General features: G+C 38.0%; 1 protein-coding gene across 1 annotated transcript in view; it reads right to left on the bottom strand.

Moving 5' to 3' along the window:
• The window catches only part of RBMS3 (RNA binding motif single stranded interacting protein 3), a 687,926-nt gene that overhangs the window by 5,572 nt on the left and 656,701 nt on the right, over nucleotides 1–25,653 (bottom strand). The window contains 1 exon segment of the mRNA XM_048952200.1: nucleotides 23,579–23,689. Coding sequence (XP_048808157.1) covers nucleotides 23,579–23,689 — 111 coding nt within the window.

Genomic DNA, 25,653 nt, shown 5'->3' with positions numbered 1-25,653 from the left:
TGGACTCTAATTAATACATGAATAGCTTTGGCTAATGCAAGAGATGAATTTCTCTTGATGAATATTCATGCTTAATAGTTAGCTGAAAAGTCACTATAGAACAGGACTACAAAGTTTCCTGAAAACTGCATTTCAGTTGCATGATGAAAATGGGAAAATGGATCTGAAAACTGGTGAGATTCAGAAGGAAAGTTAAACAATTGATGACCACCCTACACAGTACCACACAGGATGAAATTCTGCTTTATGGACATACCCTAGTTCATATGGCTTCCCACCTACCTCAAGAAATGAACATAACCTGGATGTAGACAAATGGCAAAAAAGAAGACATCTCTGTCACAAAACTGTCACTGAGATTTATCTTCATGAGCCTATAAACTCCATAAATGTTGCTTAATTTTTCTGTCCACGTGTATGTGTTAGACAGCATGTCTCACATGATCCGCTTACCAGCACCCACTTAATTCCACTAAGCATTAGTATTGAAAGCATTGAAATAAGAGAACATGAAAAATTAATCCAAGCCCATTATTTCTTTGTCATACTTTTCCATCAGGATTAAAGATTCTTGAGCAAAAACGTGAACAGTTGTTCAACAAAGCATACACAAAGAAGAAGAAAATAATGTTCATTCTTCCTCAACCATACAGGCTTTGTGGGTCTAAAAGGAGAAGCTGATCCTTCCTGACAGTAAAATGCATAGTGACTCTACAGGCATAGATGATGAACTGGACAGCACAGGGAAGCTTGTTTGGCATTTTGATTCTTTAAAAGCTGACAATTTCCACTACAAAAAAAAAGAAAAACGGGAGCATTACTGATAATTTACTTAATTTGTTTATAAACAAATAGTCTCTTCACAGAGAATATAGAGCCCATTGTTACAGTTGGTGTTACAGCTGGAAAGATTATCATGATGAAAATGGGAAAAAAAAAAACAAACAGGGAAGGAAAGCTCACGTGTATCTGAAGATCTAGGTTCACAAAAAAGACTCCACACAGGGGGGCTCTCAAGAAAGAGACCCTTCCTGAGTTGGCAGGCAGCCCTTAAAGGGATCTAGGAGGGTCACACAGCTGAATCGCCTTCACCTGTGCTCCCACGGCTGACTCAGACCTTTCCTCAGGTGATCAATCAGTGGTTCGGGCTGTGACTCAACAGCTCCCATACAGCCCATGTTCTCTGCACTGAAGATGCACAGTATTACAGTGTAACGCATGCTTTGCAGTACCTCACTGCTTCACTCAGATCACACTTACCAGGGCACCAGTTTAGCCCATATGCTACATCAGAAATTCTGCTCACACCTTGTTCTAATGAGATTTTTGTTTTTACCTCCTTGAAATTCCTTGTGTGAAAAATACATAGGTAGAAAATAAGAAAGCAGTGATGCACCTGTTCTCCTTTTAGCTATTACCCTGCACAACTACAAGGAGTTAAATGAAGAGAGGTAACAGATGAGGTGCGATGAAAAGACAAAATGAAATTGTGGGAAGGATCATTATTAATTCAGAGGGCAACATCAGTTCTTACTGATCTGAAAACAGTGTGGTATCCCTGCCTGGCTCCAGCAAGGCTTTTTGAGCCTGCAGAAAACACTAAACACATAACGGTGGCAAAAGAGAAAAAAAACAAGGATTAAGCAGCTGCCTGCACCAGGCAGAGCAAGGGAGTATATTGAGGAAAGACAACGGTTTCTCCCATCAAAGGTGGAATTGAGTGACATGCAGGGAATTTGCAATTTATATCAAGAGTTAGGTGCAGATAATGCCCAGTTATTCATTTGTCACAGCCAGCCTTTATTGGGCCCAAGCTAGCAAAGAGTCTGGTAAATGCTAGCAAGTGAGATACATTGCAAATGCTTCTTATGCTAGCCGTTAATTGCTGAGCTTCAACTGAAACAGTGCCTGAAAGAGTAAGCAACTATTGCAAGACTTCATTTATACCCCCAGTAGAATTTGGACACACACAGTTTAAATTCTGAAGGTCACCTTTAGCAGTAACATAAGAAACCACTCTGAAGTACAGCTCTGTGTGTAAGCCTAGTTGCCTGTGAAATAGCACAGCTGTGATTGCAAGAAGGCTACTAATTGTATGCTAACTCTCTTGACCACTATGAGTACTGTGAGATATTACAGAGTGGCAACAGTGGATAAGCTGATCAACACTAAACATATCTTCTGGAACAAAGAAAATCAGAATTCACAAAATGTGACATTAACATGTCAGTTTGTCGTAGGTTCTGAAACTGAGAGCAACACTTCCTCAGGATTAATACGCATATTAAGCATACAAGGAGCAAGGAGCAAGTAATAAGCATAGAAGAAAAGGCTTTACAAAATCCATGTGAAAATTCATCTCTCTGCTGTTTGCTTTGTTTTTCTAGAAACATCTATCTGTTTCAAGAATCAAAGATGGCTTTCCTGATTTCATTGACCCGTGTGCTCCTGAAAAGGCACAGAGCTCTTTCAGCCAAGGTTAGAGACAAACTGCAGAATCCCTATACCAGTTTTGCTGGTGAGCATTTGCCCCCACAGCAGCCTGCTGTGGAGAGATTAAATGGGTCTTATGAGAGTAAATGCTAACCCATGTATCTGAAATGAGCAGGGATTCCAGAAACCGATCTTTGGTGATTATTTGTGGTTCCATATCACTGCATGGGCTACAGTACAGTGATAATGACATAGCTTTTAGGATTCTGAGAATTACTGCCAGGATTTGTTTGTACGTGTTTTTTTATTTTATTTTATTTTTTTTAAACCATCTGAGAAGTCTAGACACTGCATCACTAACAGAATTATGTGAAAACATTTGCATTGCTGGAAAACTGAAGAAAATGAGACTGTTGGCTGGATTTATTTTTACCACTTTTTTTTTTTTTTCCCCTCATGAAGGAAACCTGCCCTCTCACTTTTAAATCTCTTTCCCTGCAAAGAAAAACTGCATCTCTCATAGATCCCTGGGAGGTGGTTATGACTTTAATGAAACATAGAATAAAACAGCTGTATTTTTTTTGTCCCTGGTTCCACCTTCTCATTTGAAAATACCCTGTTTTCCAGCAGAAAAGAACATTGTCCTGCTGTGTCCTCTTATCCCACAGTCCAGCAGGGAGATGCAGAAACTCAGGAAAAAGATCATCTACTTCATCAGTGCCGGTAGCGGCTCGATGAAATACAATATCCAGCAGCCACAGTTTTTACTTTAAACTTCAAATATCTTTTGCTACCCAGAAGCATTCTCATCTTCCAGCTCAATCCTGTAATTATTCAATGGCTGTTATTAATCTTAGTTTTTTTTCCCAATTAAAGAGTCTGAGAATAAAAGCTATGGAGATTTTGCATATATTACAATATTTTTGCTAATAATTATAAGCCTGGTCTAAAATGTAAAGATATTTTACTGCACAATTACCAAAGTCCTATCAAGAATAGCACTGTCATTCAACAGAATCTCATCACTGGGCCACTGCACTCATTGTTCAGGCAGAGAATAAAAATCTTTACAAGATTTAACCTTCCTTCCCTGCTGCTCAGTAATACGAATGTATTTAGGAACACTGGCTATCACTTCGCTTTCAACCTTCCTAATGAGATGTTACCTAATTCTCGGAGCAAGTTAAATGAAGGTAGAGAGAATAATAACTTTAAGAACTATATTTACAAACTAATCTCCTTTTCTCTTCAGGAGTTCTAAGCATCCTTCACAAATCCCTACCTTTGGAAATCAGAGTAATGCAAAGGTATCGAAGAAAGGAGCAGATAAGCTAAACCCCCTATAGTTAATGGTCTTTTATTTCTGAATTCAGGCCTGCTACTAAAGCAGAGTAATCAGGATTAATCAGATAAAAACTATTTAGAGTAAACAAATGTGAGAACAGTCAGATCACTGCATACAGCTGTGTACTAGCATACAAAATACTACGTTTGCAGAAACTGGAGGTAATGCAAAGAGCAATCCAGGAATGTCTACAGAAGCAGATAAACCAAAAATCAGCACATTCATCCTAAGCAGATTTTAGACTCTGACGGCTGGTATTAGAATGAAAGCTAGTGAAAATCCCAGGTTGTATTCAGATATCTCACTAGTGTCTGAAAAGACAGAAAATGGAAGTAAAACCATCAGAATGTGCAAATGAAGTTCCCAATTTGATATCTTTCACTAAAGGCAAGTGAAACTCCTTTTAGGATAATTTCTTTACATGAAGTTGTTCACATAATGTTTTTCAGCCTGTATGTGGCTATGGAACGCAGCCTCAGATAGATAGCGATGCTGGTAGTCACTGTCAGTGGACCTAATTCTGTGATACTTTTGTTCTTGTCATCCTTGTGACAGTCTCCACTGTAAGAAGAGATCTAAGGGGACTGTATAGAACTGTACATGGACTCTCCATGCATGACTGCACATATGAATAGCCTCAGGACGCAAAAATTGCTTTTTTGCATAATTCTTAGTATCTAATGGGTCTGATGAATACATTTGCAAGAGAGCAAGAATACTCCTGTGCTTAAAAAGGAGAAAGACTCTGGCATTGCACTTTCAGTTCATGATTTCTCAATTTTTTCAATTCTTAACCAGTTATCTAGAAAATTAGCTTTTTTAAATTTTTCCTAATACCCTCTATGTATCTATTCTGCCAATGTACATTATGACATCTCAGGATAAGTTTTCTAGCATGGGTTAGAGTATGATTTATTAGACTGTCTTGACTGCAGCACCCTATATAAAAACAGGGTACAGTGACTATATCATAACAAACGACTATACTGCACCAGTCTTGGGAACTCAGGGTCAGTAATCATAGAGATTCTGTTACATTCTTTTTTTTTTTTTTTTTTTTCACATTCTGTATACTGAAAAATAAAGGTGTGATACAGCAGAATTATAGCTGCTGCTTCTGAAACGGAAATTCCCTATACACCCCAATGGCTAGAAATTTCTATGAATTTCCATCCGAATGCAATTCCATCAATTAATCCTTGATGAATGGCTGCTAGCAAGAACAAGGAAGCCTGATCTGCATATTATATTTTCAACCCAAGTAAACAAATAACCGTGTCAGTGAAACTCTCAACACATGAGCATGTTAAGCTATTATTAGTAACACATCCATTTATATGAACAAATAATTGCTTTTTAGAGGTAAACGTATCTTCCAGAGGCTATTACATCTTCATGAATTTGAGGAGCTAAAGAGGAGACGAGTGTCTCCAAACATCCACACAGTATGGATGAATCTGTTAATAAAACAAAATGAGAACTGCTTAGACTTATGAAACTATAGTTGTTCATTAATCACATACACCTTCCATTTGCTCTTTCAGATTAGGCTTAAGAGTGGATCAATTGTCCATAAAAAAGAAAAAAAAAATAGTAAAAACACACACAAAAAAGGTACCTGTATTAGTAGTTCTAATTAATATTAGAAATTTAGTATTTCTAGCTTTCCAGTTTCCCGGAAACAGGACTAATTTCTTCAACTATTGCCTGATCGAAACACAGTAGTAAGACAATAGCATTGCACCATCAAACTACACCTTGGCTATTCTTAAAAGAAGCTGAAATACAGTATTACTTTGTCTCTAGAAGATCCCTCCAATCTAAAATATTTTGATAAGCTGTAATGAAGGGTATCACTGGCTGTAAAAAAACAAAAAATCATCTCAAAGCTTCATAGAAAACAGCTGTCTGCATGCTGTATTTAGAAATTTGCCAATCCAATGAATACAAAATACCTTGCAAGTGTAGTGTGTGTTTCCTTTTGGGGCTCATACTGGCAGCTAACATTGGCAGCAGGGATAACTTAAAAGCCAGCCTTCCTGTATTTATGGTGGACATGAAATACCAGGGTTGGGCAGGGTGAAATGCATTCCCTGTCCTCTACGAGATATGCTGGGCCCTCACACCTTAGCACAAAAGCAAAAGCATGCTCCTATTAGGTGTGTTTAGCCAAATCTCCTGCCAAACATGCACTCATGCCTTCCAAGATGCTCAACATGGTATTGAGATGGCTTAGCATATAGTCTGCAAGCCCCAGGAACTCAATTCTATCCGGAACTTGGGTGAAGCTCTGAAAGATTTTTGTCTCCTCCTGCGCACCTGGGAACCAGTAGTCCCTGTGCAGGCTTTGAGCTGGTGTCCTGCTTTTCTTCCAAGAAATCCCACCATGTTACCTGCACAAAGCAACATTTCTAGTCTTTTCCAACTTGTCAGCCACATGCCTACTAGGACTCATCTCTTCCTAAGTGAGCAGACCTGTAAGGCAACTCATCAAGAGATCTGGAAGCCAGCCCAAATCATCGGACATGGTAAGGCTGCTCTGGAACACAAAATCCTGGCTGTGTTCTGCAGCTGCTGCCTGAAAGCTGACCTGGAGCAGGACAGTAACCAAGAGGGATGTTTATACCAGTTGGCAGCTGTCAGGATCTTGGGGAGTGTATTTTGTGTTGCAAACACCGTGAGTCATTGTTTCCAAAATTTAATTTTTGCTTGGAATTTCTGGTACGTGGGAGAATCTTTCTGTTTTGAGGTTTTAGAAGATGAATCAGAATGAAACCAAATTTTGTAAAACAAATTTCCCACAAACTGGAAATCCTGAATGTTACTCAGCTAGCTTCTCTTCTGTCTGTAACTTAGTCAGAAGTATCAGCCATGGTCACAATTGCTCAGGATAAGAAAAATACAAAGTTTTATCCTTCAAGGGTTGATGGCAACTTCACCACATCTAAAGTACTACACTTAAAAATAATGCAGAACAAAACAGAGTTTCTCGTTAGCCTATGAATTTGTCTGTTCAAATCTTTAAATGTATTTACATTGTCATTAGCTCCGTCAGATGGCAGGGCTGTGAAAGGTGGCTGCAGAATTTTGTGAGGGCTTCATTTTCCCGTTATCCAAAAAACTCTGAAATTATCCTGGGAGAAAGGTCCCCTTAAAGTTAATGCTGATGCTCTACTGTGACAGTGTTAGAGTATTACAGAGGCTGTCAAGTCTCCTAATTACCGGCTGTGGGAGGATCCCTGAAACATCAGCACCATCAGCTCTGGGACTGCATAATCAAAGCAGAAACACTGCCTATTAACAGGGTACTGGCTAAGTGAGCTGAACCACATCGCATGGCCATGTCATAAGCTTGTCTGAAATGGAATGAGTTACACTGTTGAACTCCTGAACTTATTTTGTGGTAAAAGTTATACAGAACCTCTTCAAGTTTGTCAGTGTTTAATCCAAATGACAACGAAAGGAAGGAGAGGGGGAGAGAAATACAAAAAAGTTTTTTAAAAAAGAACGAAATGAAAACTGAAAGAAGGGAAAAAATACCTGATCAGTCAAAATGCAGTCATCTCACTTTATATAAACTTTCTTGTTTTGTCATCTAACTAATTCCCCCTGAAGGTGCCTTGAAGAAGTCCCTTCAGAATTTATATCATCTTTAAGAACTGCTTGTCTTTCACTCTACTCCATGTACTGTTTCCATTTCCTGGTACAGAGATGCTTAATTTTGTTTGAGAAAATGTGATCAGCACAGCTGATGAGACACAAATGAAGCAATCACTTGATGCTTCAGCTCTGAATCCACTGTGTATGGCAACTGAAGTCCTAGGCAACCTGAGGTTTTTTGTTTTTTTTTTAAGGGAAAGTAAACACCTTTTCACCATAACGCATAATTTAATATACCTTTATGGGTGTGCTTAGTACTTATTTTTCCCAGAATCACATTAACAATGCTTGAAGGGGCCAATAAAACAGATGTGTCTCAGTGCTGGTAGAATAGCAGCATCCCAAAGTTGTTTCTATAATTCCTTCAGTGGTGGCTTTCCAAAGGAGTCAGAGTCAACTCATATACATTCAAATTATATACAATTACCAATTTGTACAAATCTGTGCTTAAACAACCTTTTACTGTTCTGAATAATAAAAGCACAAATGCCAGGGTAAGAATTTAAACAGTATGTTGTTTTTTTTTTTCTTTCTTTTTTTTTTTTTTTTTTTTTTTTCCTGTTTTAGGGTTAATAAAGTCCAGGCTAAGTGAAAAACAATCCATTTCATTGGTAAAAAGCTCTTAATCAGTCTTGTCCTCACTCTTGGTGTACTGATTATGAATATTTTTAAGTAGGGCTAAAAAATGCATAGCCGTACTCTCAGGTAAATGCCTGAAAGATGAGGAAGCTGTTATGGTGGTTCTCATTGCTGTGTTCACAGCATATTCCAAAAGAAAAAAAAAAAAAGGAAAACAAAGCACAACAACAAAATCTCTCCAACTTCCTCCCCACCTCAAATTCTGATAGGAGACGGAATATGAGAAAGATAACTCTCACACAGAACACACAGAACCAACACTGGGGAAGACATTAATGTACATATAAATGCTTCTATTTCCTCTTTATAAAGTGCCTTTTGTATGACTAAGGTGTCCAAACAGCACTTAAGGAGCCATAGCAAAATGCCTCACCGACAGGTGTGATAAGTTATGGCTCAAAACATTTGCCTGCCAGACAGAAAGGGTGACTTCTTTTTCTGTTTTTCATTCTGAAAATCCTTTAAGGTAAACTCACTCCATGTCCGCTGGCATGCAGCCATTTTTCTATAAGCTCGTATTACAATGCTGCATTTCTAATGGATTGGGTATGGTGCTTTTCCATTTTGCTAATGAGAAAAGCTAAAGGCCATTACTTGTGATTAAGATCCCGAGGGAAGAAATGTGATGTGTATATTACCAGGCCATACGTAAAGGAAGCATGTGGCATTTCTAATCAATCAGATGAAGGATAGACAGAAAAAGTCTTATCCTGTGCCTGCAGAGGAAGAAGATATAGGGAGAAAGAAACTATAGAAAGTGTCTTTAAAAGGTGACTTACAGGAATCAGTTATAATGATATTAGTATGATCAATGACTATAGCTACTATCTGGGAAGGATGTAATTACCAAAATGAAAACTTTCAAATGGGAAGCCTGACCAAGGGCAGAGGTACTGTCATATTTCTCAGAGTGCTGGCAGCTCCCACCCAGGCAATGCATTACCTTGTCCCTCACAAGCATAACAGCACTGCCCGGCTGAGCCTGGGGAGCTCATTCAGGGACAGAAGGAGGGAGGGGGTCTCAAGCTGTGCACCCAGATCAAAAGAACAGTGAAGTCTTGTTCCAAAGGCAAATTCACAATAAGAAAAGGAAAGGCTGGGAAAAGGGAGAATGGAAAAAGAGCTCCACTATGACTGGCTTGATAGAAAGTTTTGCAGTTCTGCATGTTTGAATAAACATTTCAACTGAAAGGAAATATTGCAGACCAGCAAACTATTTGTTGTGGAGGGGATCAAACTAAAAAGCATGCTAAGAGAGGAGCTCACGCATCTACATAAGGATACTCTGGAATATCTACAAAGATGTTTGAGTATGCAATTTCTACATGTTTAATCTCAACTGCATACATTGTTTTCCCAAAATTTCACCTAGCTGAAATGCAAACTCTAGAGGGATTTTTCCATCATTTTTGAGTGGCTGTATAGTTACAGCTTGAATGAGCTTCAAGACACATACTCCAAATGGCAAATGAAATGAATAGAGTTTGGAGCATTCTATGAGTGGACAAGGTGCTCTGAATGTGTCATAATGCATAGTCAGAGCTGCAGACATAATATTTATAATAAATTAATTTCCTTTAATACTATAGATCATTGCTCAGTATTAAAACTGACAAAAATTCTAACAAACTACATCCTCTCAAATGGAATATGATGTGGTAGGTCAATGAAGCATTACTGTCTACAGTGGCAAAACTGTTACAAGTGGTAAGGCCAATGGAGAGACAGTGTAATATATCAGTAACTCTGCTTCATCTTTAATGCAATAGTCACCAGAAATGTCTCCTACCCTTCCTTAGATCAGGAGGCAACGCTGAGAGACTGTCTTAAATGTCAGTGACAAGGATGGAAAAAATAAGCGTCACAAGTGAGAAAGCCCGTCTACGGCTATTAAATTGAAATTAAACAATCTTTAGCTTTCCTTAATGGCATATATTAAAAAAAAAATAATAATGACGGAGGCCCTAACGAGTTATCAGTAAAATTCTCTGATCTTCTCTATTCATGTGAAAAGGAACAAGTGCTGCACCAGGAGACCTCAGCCTGCACAGGCAAGTAAGCAGGACTGGTGAGAACAGCCTGCCTGCTTCTACAATCCACAGCCCATTTGCAGAACTGTTCTTCCCAGAAGGAGCTTGTAGCATCTATTTCTAAGCTAGGTTGTCCTTTCTGGTACTTTAAGGCACTTCTGGCTTTGGCACATGAACTGACAGAAAGCTCAAAGCTACCTTTTGCATTGGCTCTCATGGATCTGCAAAATGTTCCCTTTCTGTTCTCCTTTTACACTAAAAATAATTAAATAAATAAATAAAACACTGTGCAAACAGTTGCAATGGAGAAAATCCTAACTGCATGGCAGATTTTCTTTTTCAATAATATGACAAAGATGACAAAGTGCCCATTTTTCCATCAAGTAAATTTATACCACCACCTTTAAAACAGGAGGACTTTGCATGATTTACCTTACAAAAAAGGGTCAATGCTGACATATAAGTGCTACACTGAGCTCCCAAGCCTCAATTTAAAATACACGTTAGCATTGTTAACATTTAAAAAATGTAAAATTGGCTATTCACGAAATTGTAGCAAGGCATTTGCAGATTGCTCTCACTTAGTGGCTGATTTCAGGGGCGATGAATTTACTCTCAGGATGGGGTGGGGGTAGAGGGGATGTATCCAGTCTGTCCAGTGGTAATATCCCCCAGTAGCCTCAAAGGAATTGTCATTTTGAACCGCAGCAGCATCTGCTTAACTGTTATCCTAGCCTCAGGACTGGAACTTTTTGCTTGTTGTGACGGATCGTGAGAAAGACTACACAGAGCATGAAGATGAAAACAGAGCAAGATTAAAGCCATAAAACACAACCACCAAGACTCAGCTGTCCATACTGTGACAGAACTCAAGGAAATAAAAATGCCAAAATATATCCAACATCCATGATGCACTTTGGCACAGGAATTTGGAACACTGACTTGATAGCAAGCCTTCAGTTTATGATCTTTTTCATTATTATTATAGAGGATTTGCTGATACTCTGAGTTAACGACTCAAATCTCAAACGAGATTATTAGTCAAGAAGCAATGAGTCCCAACGCTAGGCACATTAAGAAGTAAAACCAAATTCAACCAAAACTGGAAGAATGTATTCTTTACATACAAGAAAAAAGGCAGCAGTTAGTTCAGTAGCTATAACCAGAACAGCTTACTGCTCATCGCAAGCACAGCCCGGGCTTGCCTTGAATGTCCTGCCTGCACCAGCAGCACTGCTGAGCCATCCAAGAAACGTTTGGCTGAAGTCCCTCCAATGTGTGCAGATGGAGTTAAAACATTTCCACAGAAACTCCACAGCTACATAGGCTGAACTGGTTACAAAGGCAGTGCTTCGAATTAACAGCAAGTGTTGCAATTTCTTAATTTGCAATGGGCCTAACTGTCTGTGAGAACCTCTGTGGAATAATCATGGTCCAGAGGCACTCATTCTTTACACTTCTGTGCCAGACTTGTAACTGCAATCATCTATTTCCATTCCTTGGAACACACATCCAGGAATGTGTGCAATAGTATTAAAATCTGAACATTACAAATAAAGGCAGGACAATGCCGTGATGCCTAAGCCATATTCTTCTCCTTTGAAACATCTCAAAATACAGTGCTGATCACAACACTTGTATGAAAATTAATGAAAAGAAAAAAGTGGATTAATAAGCCTGAAATGTATCATTCTTTTCTTTGCCTTCTGCTGCAGGTTAATTACTTTACACTATTCCATCAATCATTTTTGATTTCCAACTCTTTAACATTCAGTTTAAAACAAAGGATAAAAATTTTGGGAAGGTCAGTGGTCTTCTGCTCTAAATAGTTCAGGCACAAGCTATATAAATAAAACAAGGAAATCTCCTTGTTCAACTCATACCACACACTGAATGGAATGTGTTTCTATTAACTCTTATTTCTCCTTGTCCTATAACAAAGTGATGAAATTTAAAGTTGTGGCCAATTGTGCTATTTACTAATTATTAATAAATCTTCTGGACAGTGTAAATGAAAAAAAAAAAAAAAAAAAAAAAAAAAGAAAAGTATTTTTATACCAAAGGGGAAAACCTCAATTAAAATAAAAGAAATTATTGCCAACTTCGCAATGAAGCCATTTTATACCAAAAACATGGGTTTTTTTTGAGAAAAGTGTGCTGTCTTCACAAGAAATGAGCCTTACTAATAGGTAGTTAGGAGCAGCTGCTCATTAAAAGAAGAGCAGCAAAATAGCTTTTGCTATAAAATTACGCTTGGTTGGTAAAATTCTGAGCACCAATTTGTATTCCGGGTCTAGACCAGGTGATAACATCTGTGGGAATGCCATCGTAGCCAAAAACTCAATTCACCTCATTATTATACTTTTGTCACTCTGATTAGCACTGCCAAAAATGATCATGGACGTAAAAGCAAATTCACTCATTTTTCAGCCCCATGCAGGTGTTCAGGTGGGAAAGGTTGGTAGCAGAGCAGAATCATGGAAAAAAAAAAAAAAAAAAAGGAGAACACAGGAATAGTTCAGCCCTTATTGGCTGAAAAAGTATTGGTTGAAAAATCAATTGGGAAATCACAACCTTTCTGGTCTACCCCACAAACCCTGTGCACAGTGTGGATTGGAAGGCAAGACAACATAAACAGGATGAAATTTTTGCATCAGTGAAATCAGCTTACATCTCAGAAGTATTACACTGATTTGAGGGAAATCCTCAAGAGAAACACATTCAGAATAGGAAAACAGGGAATTGAGATTGGCTGATGAGTAATAATTTGGGCATTTAGCTAATAAGCTTTTAGGAAGCTGGCCACTGCTATATTAAATTTGATAAAAATAAGAAAGCAAAATTGAGCTTGCACGGGTATGCCTACCACATTCAAAAGCCATAACAAATCCCAAAGGACAGAGCAGTCCTCCTTGGGACTGGAAAAGGATTGTGCCTCTTTGAGATACAATTACTCCCTGGACTCATCCCAGCATGGTGCAGCTCTCATCTGCCACACAGCAGAAATCTGCCATGCTCAACAGTTCATTTACCTTGCTAGAAAAACAACTCAATTCAGCAAACTCCCAAATTCACTCGATGCAGCTGCTCTCAAACCCCTTGTTACAGTTTAATGAAATGTGCTGACTGAGCTGTTTCATAGTAAATATTAGTTATAGCAGAACTCACCTCCCAAATTGAGTCTTTTAGGAGCAGGAGGATTCTGCATTGCCGTAGCACTGACACAGAATCACCCATAACTCAGAAATAATAAAATACCATCTGAGGGCATAGAGGTTATTGCCACCAGCAGCTCCCTATAGAATTGTAAATCATTTGAACAAAGCTTACCCTTTTTTGAGAACTTCAGGCTACACACACAAGACACCAGTGTCTTACACAGGTACAATGAAGACTGCACCCTCAGCTACTTCATTTAACCTTGCTTCACAAATGAGTGAACCCTGAACAGGTTGCTCTTACCAGCCGAAAATAAGAAAAGTTCCCTCAAAACACTGGCAATTTGTCTTAGAGGAAGTTTAAACCTTAGGGCGATCAGCTTGCCAACCATCTGATAAGTCAAGTGGATTAACTGTGAAATACACTGTGCACTGAAGTTCAGTGGGGGTATACTGAAGGAAAACCCAATAAAATTCAATGGAATAACATTTTTGCGAGCATCTGCAGATCCAGACCTTTGCCCAATATGTAAGCTATGTTATTTTTGCTGCTGTCATTACATTTTTAAAAAACACCGAACATCATTCAAATTAAATTCACTTTCAGCTCCATTCTATGTGCTTTCACTAATGTGGCACTGTGTCACCTTCAGAAATGCCGCAGCACTTAAAATCTAACGTTTCCATCCAGTCTTAGTGCTCCTGGAAGTGAAACTTTCCACATAAAAAAAAATCCTGGGAATGTAATTCAAAGGTCGCTGCTCAAAGCAGAAACATTTTGCTTTACAAAATATATCCGCTCTATTGAATGAAAAAACAATTAAAAGCAAGCAGTACTAATCTACATATGTTGAAATAAACCAATCGTAGCTCTTGATCCCAATATTTTTTTTAATTAATTGAATACTGAGAATAGTTAACTTGCAGAGTATGTTACTTCTCCACTGTGTGAACTTGTGGTATTGAAAACAAAGTGTTATTTTGATTCACAGCTCATCGGAGTCTTGTTGTATCGTGCTCAGTGAACATTTTCTAAAGTTTTCATAATTTCCTGATATCTCCACAATTAAATGAATAGAAAATAAGAATTAATTATTTTTATTACTTGTTTTGAATTGAAGTAACAATGTTCCTTTGCAAATAAAAACAGAGATGAAAACAGGCTGTTTTGCGTCAATGCCAGAAAATCACACTTGCAGGTGTACGGCCCAACAGAGTTCTGGATGTTCCAATTAACAACCATTCCCAATTCATTTCAAAGAGCTAGGCAAGATCTAGATATATCACAGATTTCTGCAAGACATTCATACTTTCCCTATTTTGCCCTTCATTTATCTATATTCTGTTGTATGCAACTGCTGTTGCCTATCACCTTCATGCTCTTTTGTTCCGCCTAGAGTTTACAACCTCTTGATTGAAGTTGCTATAACCCAAATACCTCACCTTTAACAAAGCTGATACTATATAAAGGACCTCAGTAGTGCTAAGCAGATGCTAGTCACTCTTCTGCATGATTTGTCTTTCTTTCCTGCTGAGGATACAACTCCTTTAAGAACTCAGAACTTGTTGCTGTGCTTACAGCTCAGTTATCAGCCACCTGCAGTTTATAGAGACATGACCACAGGATTGTTTCCCAACGCTTGGCAGAGGAGAACTGTGGACACACCAGCTCTGGAAGACATGCCTTGCCTTTCACAAATCACAGTTTGGCAAGACAAACCTCACCTCCCTAAAATCTCAAACTTGCCTTGGATTATGGAGGCCTTGCAGAGTTTTTTTTTTTTGAATCACCGATAAATTGGATTTCTTACTTTTCTAGAAAGCCATATTCATCATTTCTATCATCTGAGTCTACTTGCAATACAGGCAGGAAAATAAAACCAAGTTTCATCCAAATAAAGCAAAGAGTTATGTATTTGCTTACAAAATAGAGAACACATTTACAACAGAGAAACACATCAAGAAAACACAGATGACAGACCTGGCTTTCAGAGTAATTTTGTTTCCTAATTTTTGTTGAATTTGTCAGTTATGGTTCTGGCAGGATGTTACAAACCTAGAATTATTTCAAGCTCTTAACCTTTTATTTGTTCCTTTTTTCATTAAAATCATATCCAATTTAAAACCAAATCAAGCTGAACTAAACCAAGCTTCTCTCCCCCAAACCAAAACCTCCCATGTTATCTGTGACATCAACACAATTGCACATGAATGTGCATGCTTTGTACACTTTTCTTTCCTCTTCACATTCAAAGCATTTAGGAAATGGTCTACTAAAAGCTAACAAAATTTTGAGAAGACATATGAACGAGTTCTGGGAGTAGGACTAAAAGAGAGCCTTTTGGGGATATGCTGCAGACCACTCTCTATAATACTACATGTTTTATGCCTTTTGCTTTCTCTTCATTATGGCAGAATAAAAATGTTCACTTTATAAACAGCGCATTGCTATCATGAAATAACAAACTGCTTTAGAAAAGGTGGCTTTGAGCTACATATTTCCTTGTCTACACAAAGTTCTAGAAATCACAGACTAAAACTGCAACTGCCATATATAAGAAAATACTGCTGAAACCAGACTCTAAATATTCTAGTTCACGGACTCAAAGTCAAGCTGCAAAATACTCGTCATTTTTAGGAACTGCGTTTGTCAGATGAAGAAAATGAAGTTATATTAGCTATAGCTCCTTTAGATGATGCTTTTTGATTTGCTGTTTCATTATTCTTGCTTTGTTTTAACGTATTTTCACCACAGTCAGGAAGTCCTTCTCCGAGGGAATGTGGGCTACTGTTGCTTTGGAGTCGGTAGCTGACACCTCACAGAGAGCTGTGAAGTTCTCAGCAAAAGCATTTGTTCATTTCTGGAAGTCTTACATGAGGGTAAACCTTAACAGAAAACAAAGCCTACTAACATGCTGGGCTCATATGAAGGGAAGCTTGAACAGAAAGTAGAATTCCCTCTGTGTTTATTCTGCTTTTATGTTTCTCTTCTCTGGCATACTTGCACATAAAGGCAAGAGGTAAGCCACTACTGACACACTGGAAAATCAAGCTGAGCTGAGAAGAGTAGGGGAAATGCTAGTGAAAAAAGATAAAATCTGTGTACTGAAAAATGCCATCTAGTTATTCCAACTATGGTCAAAGATTGACTGCGGAACTGATGCGGAGACAAGTGGTTAGAAAAATCCTCATCTACATGAGGACTGATCAGCCCAGTTCTCACAAGAGTCAATGGGACTTGAATATGGTCCAAAGGGTAAAAGAACACATCTTCTTTGTTCACTCTATACACCTATTTGGCCTATACTGCCAAATTAAATTCTACACTGCTGTTTGAACTCAAAATGTTTGCTTATAGAGAGACTGAATCTATTTTTAAGACTGATTGATAATCTATTTGTCTTAATAGTGGCAATGAAGTCCAGAAGCTGATTAAATGCTTCATCAAAAAGTTATTTGTACCCTGATGACTGCTTGAAATTTGGTGCTTTTGAGTTGCACAGAACAGCCTTTTTATTTTAAGATACATATTAGGCAAATGGAAGCTGCCTTTCAGGAGGCTCTTTGGCAAGGAGAGTGCAGGAGGAGTTTTCTATATAAATCCGGATAACGCTTATACTGTTTTCTCTTTCCCAATGATACCTTCTTAAAAGGATTGTCCCAGGAGATTAATCACTCATACTTGACCTGGGCCGTCGCTGAATAAATGGACATAAGGATGATCTTCTCACTTTCTACTTGAACTACATTAATTTAATTTGTAATTGGTTCAGTCCTATATTTTCCACAAAACAGTAACTGAAACAGTCAGTCAATAGTTAAGACAAAAGAGCTCCAAGATTAACATCTGATAATGCGAAAGGCACAAGGTTGCAAAGACACTTTCCTCCTGTAGCTCTCTGGAGACCTTGAGACAGACAGAATAACAGACATTGTATTTTTCTGTAATAAGGCCCTAAATAACGGGAGAAGGTGATGATGTTTCTGCTCCATGTAGCTGTAGTATGTGCAAATAGAATTGCAGATTAAAAAAAAAAAAAAAGCACACAACCCTATCTAACAAAGCAGTTATTCTGTTGAGGCCTTTAGGTGACACTTCAAACCACTAGTGACCATGGAGTATCCAAACAAAATAGAAGATAAAAAGCTTATAACAAGCTTGTTGTTCCATAGAAGGGTTCTGTAGATACCATCAGCTCTACTGGCAACAAAAAGAGCTAACAAAGTGAAAGATAAGACTGATGTACCAGCGTAACAAGCCTGTTATTCCATGGAGAGATCTCTTTCAGGTTATACTCTAGATCAGGAAAGATGAGTTAGGATGGTTTGCAGTTTCAGCAGAATCCCATGTTGCATCAGTACAGTTCTTCTACCTGGCTGCATTTTTAATACAGAGGTATACAGAACAATTAAGCAATTTTTGATGCTGCTGTTTCTTTAAAAGCTCAACGGAGAGTTTATTTTATAAGTTGCTTACTATGTTTCTAAATTAGAAATCTAAAATTGAGTGATCCGTCTGCAAGTATGAAGAACAATTAAACAGCATGGTTGAGACAGCAGTTTTAGTAAAAACCCTCGCTTCTACCCATCCTTCTATTTGTGTGGGCCTCAAAGGTTTAAGATAAAACATGACTACACTGAGACAGTTTTGAAACAGAGAGAAAAAAGCTGTCAAGGAGGACTAATAAAGGCTGTTTCAATATGATGAAGGAAACTGGTACTCAGGAGGTACCTGAAATGGATGCTAACAACAGGAAGGAGTGAGAAACCCAGACTGGGAAAGTACAGAACAGAAAACTTCCTTCAGGAATGCACAGCAAAGGAGAAGGAATATAGCAAATCTCCTTTCTACTGAAACCTGTAGGTTACTGCTGCTGAAGGGCAAACTTATAAGTGCTGCAGTAAAAAGGAGCCAAGCAAGAGGGATTGAGAGCAGTGATCAAACTGCTCAGCTTTTATATTTCTAAAGGTTTTTGTATTATATCCATTCAGTCCATCAATCACAACTTTATTAAACCACAGAACAGATGTCAGATCAATGGCTGTATCGGAAACACTTTGATTGACAGGTTGATGATGGAACAATTCCAGCCTCCATACATTATTAAACACGTACTAATGCTGCTCTTTCAAAGCCACCCATACTGACTCTCTTCTCTCTGTATAATACCTTTTTCAATAGTAGACCTAATTGTAGATGAATATTACATAGGAAAAGCAAGACTTACAGTAATAAATAATAATAAACTAGTAAACAAAAGAAAGATTTCAAGGTTAAAACAGGTTGCATTATGCCCCTGGGCATTAAATTTTCATTTTAGTTCAATTGTAGGAGCTATGGTTGGATTGTCAGCTTTAATCAGAATATTCAGTTATCACCTTTTTGTTGTAATCATGACATAATTTAAGTTTAGCTATTCTTTACATATTTGCCCTCAGCCAGTCCACCAGTACAAATCTGCTCTTTTTGAGTGAAGAGGTATACATGAAAAATACATATAAATAAGGCAGAAATTGCCCCTCTGGCAATTTCTGTGCTTAACTCCAGATTTCAAGCAGATTTCAATAGGTTATCAGAGCAGTATGCAAACTGTATTTCACTGGCAGAAATTAATCTGAATTTCATAATGGTAGAAAAGGATTATGTTCTTGGTGGATGAAGCATAAAGCACCGTAACAGGGAGATTCTGTATGAAATTCTCTCACGGCACGTGAATAGGGAGTGGAGTTGCCATGAACTGCAGTCCATCAGCTCCCCTCTGCTCTGTACCATTCTTTGGGCTAGTATACCTTGCAGATGTGTGATTTTGTAACGTGGCAGTGAGATCAGGTAGAGACGATCTGCAGTTTTTCACTTGGTCTGACATCTTGATGCATTCCCCTGATTGTGATCAGTATAGAAGCGAGATCTGATTTTACACAGACAGTTTAGTAACAGATAAATAGATGGGATAAACATGTTAAAACAGATAATAAAATACATATGTAATCTTTGGTGTTTTAGAGAGGAAAAAAACTTTATATTCCTCTTCATGGCAAGTGGTTTCCTAACAAAATTACTGGTGAGTTTTGGGGCCAGTGAGAGAAGCTTCCCATATGAGTAGTAGGAAGAGGCTGTAGGAAAACTGTTCTGTTTTAGCAGATGAAATGATTGTTTTCTACTTTAAGTTAGCAGCTTCATCAGCATTTAGAAACACCCATGTGGTTGATGTCTAAATAATCAAGTGAAGGAGTAACGGAAGTGACCGCTTCCTGTATTCCTATGGGGCTTTAGCATAGGATTCAGGGCTGAAGATCAAAACTGGAATCCAGTTTTTGGTGTTAAGGTTGGAAGTGACAGAGGCTGCTCTTACTCAGGTAACTCTCCTAGCCAAAGGGATAAAGAGTGCTCCTGTGTGAAGAACCTCCCCTCTGGAATGGCTCCAACCTGGACTTCAATCTTTCAGACAGCATCAAAGGCCAGAATAATTCCCAGAAAGTATGAGGCATGAAAAGGTCTTTACAGTATTTCTCTCGCTTACTCATCAGAGAACAGATTTTCTGTTGAAACAATTTTAGAAATCCAGCATTCATTCTGAACCAGGCAAGTTTGGAATTGGGTTTGAAGTCAATTCTCACTTAAGTGACCACAAAAGTTTGTTTTGGCTGCAAAATATGATATGTTAATTAGCAAAATGTTTTTTCTACAGAAGTAAATGAATTAAAACCTTTTAATAAAAACCACTTTGCATACTTCAAGCTTTTAAATTAAATTGAGACAGAATTAAAGCCAACACTGAGTGGGAACTGTTTGTGACTTTTGGGCTTGTTTGTAGGAAAAAATCTGGGTTGTTTCTTGAAAGACAGCTGGTGGGTCTTTATGGTGCCCTGTAGAACACTTTTAAAAGATAAAATTCAAAAATATGTTCATCATAGAAATGTATAGTTTATGTTTTATGTCTACCTTAAAACATAGTCCTGCTGAGGTACTCACAGTGGATTATTTTGGACTTGGCTCAATTTTTCATGTCTCTGTGCTCTCATTGCTCCTCTTTCTGGACTGAAATTCAGGCTTCAGAATAAATGAAGTGAAGATTTATTTATCTCTAAATAAATCATAGCTCTAAATAGGTTGTCAATTTTTTGCAATTTTTAAAAAAAATTTATTATTATTATTATTTTTTTGACTGGGCCATAAGATACCATTTCAAGTCAGGATGAATACATTCAACAAAACTGCAATTGGTAGCCCAAATCCTGAAGCTATAATTTTAATTCAGGAGGAATTCCTGAAGAACTTCATGATTATGCTGCTTGCATGAGAACTGTAAATGAACGTGGTGCTGTTGGTGTTTATACCAAAGGGAAATCCTCTGTGCAATAAAACGAGGTGTCATTTGCAATTTGTGAAAAACCCATGATATTTTAACATCAATCAGTCATTTACTCTTTCTTGAAATTTTCTATAAAAGAGTCAGGAATTTTAAAGATAGCAAACATAAAAACCTGTGGTGTATTTTCACATATATTTCATGAAGTTATAAGGGAATGCTGTGACCTTGAAAGACAGGACTGTGTAAAGAGCTAGTAACAGGAAAAAAAAGATTTTATTTATGTTTAGTTGCACTACAGTAGCTCTAGGATCTTTTTATCAACCACTAAACCACCCAAGTTTTTCAGAGTCCTTTCCCTCTCTTTCCAAATAAGAAACATCAACATTTGCAATGGATTTGTTACTACGAATATAGTGACAGTGTTTTCAAGTCTGAAGGGAACATTAGCTTGGAATTCTCTAGTTTGCATTAAGAGTATGAGAAAACAAGATCAGGAGACTTAATGTCTATAAGAGTCATGGAAATGAAAATGACAAACAGAAAGAAAAATTCATAGTATCTGCCCAGCAGCACTATTGAAATTTGTTTTCCATTTCCTTACCATAGTAATTACACATGCAGAAATTCTCACTAGTCATACTATTTCCTATAATTTCATCTGTTCATAGGGGAAAAATGTTGATAATAACTTTTAGATATAACTGTCACCTCTTTTGACTACCGAATATTTTGAATAATAGGACTAAAAATCCATCATATTCAAGACTCCTTGAAATAAATACAGAAGTCCCAGATCTCAACAGGGTTTTTTTTTAAACAGAGTGAAAACATACTAGAGTTAGAATTTAATTCCAACACATAAGAAAGAGGAGAAAAGGGAAAGGGAGCAGGAAAAGAACCGGAAGGGAAACGGAAGATAAAACTACAGTGAGTAAACATCTTTGTTAGGATGTAAGTTTACTCAGTACCTTATTCAATTAGAAAAAAAAAAAAAACCCACACAACATGGAAACACTTGGAAAACTATTCCTATAGATTAGCATCAGGTAGAATAGAACAGAATATGGTAGGGGATGGGATAGGACAGGACAGGATTTTCAAAGACCATCTAGTCCAACTGCCTGACCTCTTCAAGGCTAATCAAAAGTTAAAGCATGCTATTGAGAGCACTGTCCAAATGCCTCTTAGCACAGACAGGGATGGTACATCTACAGGAAAACTGTTCCAGTATCTGAAAACCCTCATGGTAAAGAAATTTTTTCTAATGTTCAGTGTAAGCCTTTGCTGATGAAGCTTTGTGCTGCCCCTGCATGCCCTGTTCACAGGTAGCAGAGTTCTGTACCTCTCTCTACTCTCCTACTGCAGAGAGCAGTGAGGTTGCTCCTCAGCCTACTCTGTACCAGGCTAAGCAACACAAGTGTCCTCAGCCTCACCCCACAGAACATACCTTCCAGCCCAGCTACCAGCTTTTTTTCTCTTGTCTGTACATTTTTGGTGATCCTAATGTTCTTTTTATAGAGTGGAGCCCAGAACTGCATGCAATGTGCAAGGACAGACCACACCAATGCTATATATAGAAAGAGAATAATTTCTTCTTGCTGACTGGCAATGATGTACTTAATGTCACCCCACAATGTGGGTTGTCCTCTTTACTGCCTAACAAACACATTGCTGGCTTATGCTGAGCCTGCTCCACCAGCACCCCCTGGTCTCTTTCTGCTGAGCTTCTTTCCAGCCTCTCATCTCTCAGACTGCACCTGTGCCTGGTGTTGCTCCCTTTGAGGTGCAGCACCTGGTATTTTCCTTTGTTGAACTGTGTGCTGTTGCTGATTACACAAAGCACCAGCCTATCTAGATCCTGTTGGAAGGCTCCACATCCCTAAACAACAGCACCTCTCAGTTTAGTATGCTCAGCAAATTTGCTGGGGGTGCCTTCAACTCCTGCACCCAGATCTATGATTACAATGTTGAAAAGGACTGGCCCTTGAATTGAGCCACGGGGAACACCACTACTGACCGTCTGCCAGCGAAATGTAGCCCCATTCACTTCAGCCCTTTGAGTAGTACTGCATTGAAACAGAAGAAACAATTCGGAAGTACACAATAGATCCTTCACATAGTTGTAACACACAGAATGTGCTTAAAGACATATAATGTTTATGCCTGGATTTTTGTAAAATATGTATATATGCAGTGTGCAAACATTCACATAGCAAATCACCATAGGCTGTGAGTAGACTGTTGGTATTACTAAAAGACTTTAGGAAACTTTCAGTTTTAATAATTTTTATTAGGACCATTTTTTGCTTTTCTTTGACTCTGGGGGAGTTAATTGAATCTGACTTGTACAGTTTAAAGAGAAAATAACCATTGAAATATGCATGTTTAAATATAATTTACTGGAAACATAGCTGACCTTGACCCAAAATCACATTTCAGAGCTTGAAGCAAACTATGTATTGCTGTCTGCTATGGATTAAAAGTGAGTGCTGGATCCTATCACAAAGCCAGAACTTCCATTTTCCAGCTATATAAAATCTTCTAGATGTGCAAGCAAACAATTTTGCATTAAATAACAAATTGTTACAGGAGAACTTTCATATTCGCCTAAGAATTAATATGGATGACTTCTGCTAAGTAGAGAAAGTTTTGTTGACCTACTCTTTTACTACTTGTACTACTTTGTCCATTCTGTTCCATATGACTGTGACTGTAGAGTGGCTGTAGAACAGTATCTGTAGACACGTGTTACAGTGAGGCAGCAATCTGAGATACTGTTTGTGTAGGACATGATGAAAGGAACACTGACATGCTCACACAAACAGGGTCACACATCTCCAGGCATAAAAAAAAAAAACATATGCAAAAGAAAGCACAGTAATATTAAACTGCTAAAAGTTAAAGTACTGAAAACCTGGGAATAAGAAGAGATCTCAAGAGATTCAGTAATCAATAATCATTTTGCAAACAGAAAGTAAATAGCATAAGCTATGATCTTACCGTTCCTGTTGTGCCCAAGGAAAGGTGGTTCATCTGTTGGGTCAGTGGGCCCATCATGCTTGCTGGCTGCATTGACATAGTGTGGTCCATTGTTGGTGTTATCACAGCACCCTAAAAACACATATTATTTACACTTCAACATTTTTTTTTTTTAAAAGGGAAAACAACCAAAAAACCGCATTCTCTTATATGTGAACCTGGATGAGAACTTGACATGAATCTTAAAAGAGACTAATATATCTGTCAGAGGAAACATGGTTTGTTTCTATTGACAGCCAAGCTACATACATATATTATTTGTACTACTAATGAGGCCATTTTATGTCAGTTCCAATTACGTGTCATTTTTTACTTCATTACTTCTGACAAAAAAATGCATATGTTCTTTCCATGATGAATGCTACTGTACATTGCAAAATGCCTGTCATTTATATATTTCCACATCCTATTCAGAACAATCTTACAGACAGAATACATATGTCCCCAATTTTCTCTGACTTCTAAAACCTCCAGTCTCTGAGATCTTCAACCTATTATGGTAATTGTCTTGGATTTTCCAGTCTCAATTAAGAACTCTTACTCAGGACATTTCATAGCTGACTAAGTAAGACTAGCTATTGACAGCGAGTGTGGCAGTGACACCCATTTAAAACACACATGCATCACTGAAAAGCATTTTTCTTCTCTGCATGAAAAACAAATACATTAATAACAAACAGCACATACACTAAAGCAAGAATAAGACTTTAAACAAAAATGAAACGAAAGACATGCCAGAGCTTTGGAGAGTCTCTGTCATTTGTATTCCTCTTTTTGCTCTTCCACTCCCCATACTGGTGAACTAATGCCTTAGTGAAGAGCTGATACTCTTCTGTTCAATGGTACAGAATGCTATTTCCTGTACTAGTTAGAGAAAGTCTGCCAGAAACAGTTATTTGCACTTTCTTTTCCAGATAGAGAAATACAAAGGTATTTTCAGCTATTTCTTCACATCTGGCAAAATGCATGGAAAAAGGTGAATTAATCTGTTTTTGACATGTTGATCTTCTGTTGTTGTTGTTTGAGATTACTGATAAAATCCACCTTTAATTTGGAATCCAAAATAGACTAGTTCCAAAAAGCCACAGCACACTGTTGAATGCGTATCTCACGTTTATGCAGACCCACCTGATTGCCATGTCAAGGACCAGAGTAGAACCAAAACTTTCAAATAAGTTACAAATAAGAAATAAACAAAAAGAAAAAAGGCTGGGGAAGTGGCAACTATTTTTTTTTTTCCTCACCTTGCAATGATATTTTGTCTGCACACATCCTATCTGAGAAGCTGAGATTTTGCAGTCTCTAGGAACTCATTACACGCACGCAATGATGAAGAGGAGGTAGACCTAAATTGGTCGGTCCTCTTTGTAATACCTCAGTGTACAAAATACATACACACTTGTTTCATGTCACATACTGGATTACACTTCTTGTACTGACAGCAGTCCTTAGAGAAATTTGGCAAATTACTGAAAATAGCCTCCATGAATATCTGTCATGATTCCAAATGAATACTTCCAGAACAAAGTAGCCAGTGTGCAAGCATCAAACCTGCAGAACTTACAAGCACTTTTGTGCCTTTTTTGGCCATATTAACTTGTACTAGTTTACAGAAATTACAATAAACTAGCCACTGGATTAATTTACACTAATGAGCTACCAGTGTGATAACCTTGGTTACCATGGACTCTTGAAAATCTAGATAGTCAAAGTAGGGTTGGTAAATAATTTCAAGTACCCCCCTTTCTTACTTGCACATCATTCTTCTTTTTCATTCTGCCTCTCTCTATTTATTTGAAAAATCTACTCATTTTCCTGAAAGTCTGAAATTGAATCTGCAGGACGTACTCAGGACTTACTGAGCCCATTCTGCACCTACTGCATTGTGCATTCAGAGCACAAGTCTACTTAAAGTAGCATCATGCCCAAGGAAAGACATGAGCAAAATTCAGCAATCTGGGATACCAGAGCTGCACTTGTAAAGGAACGCAGATCCAGACAGTGTCCTGGGGACCTGAACATTCACCTGCACTTTG

The sequence above is a fragment of the Lagopus muta genome, chromosome 7 (genome assembly GCF_023343835.1).
Source record: "Lagopus muta isolate bLagMut1 chromosome 7, bLagMut1 primary, whole genome shotgun sequence".
NCBI lineage: Eukaryota > Metazoa > Chordata > Aves > Galliformes > Phasianidae > Lagopus > Lagopus muta.
The sequence above is the reverse complement of the archived record's forward strand: the minus strand, read 5'-3'. Positions and strand labels throughout refer to the sequence as shown.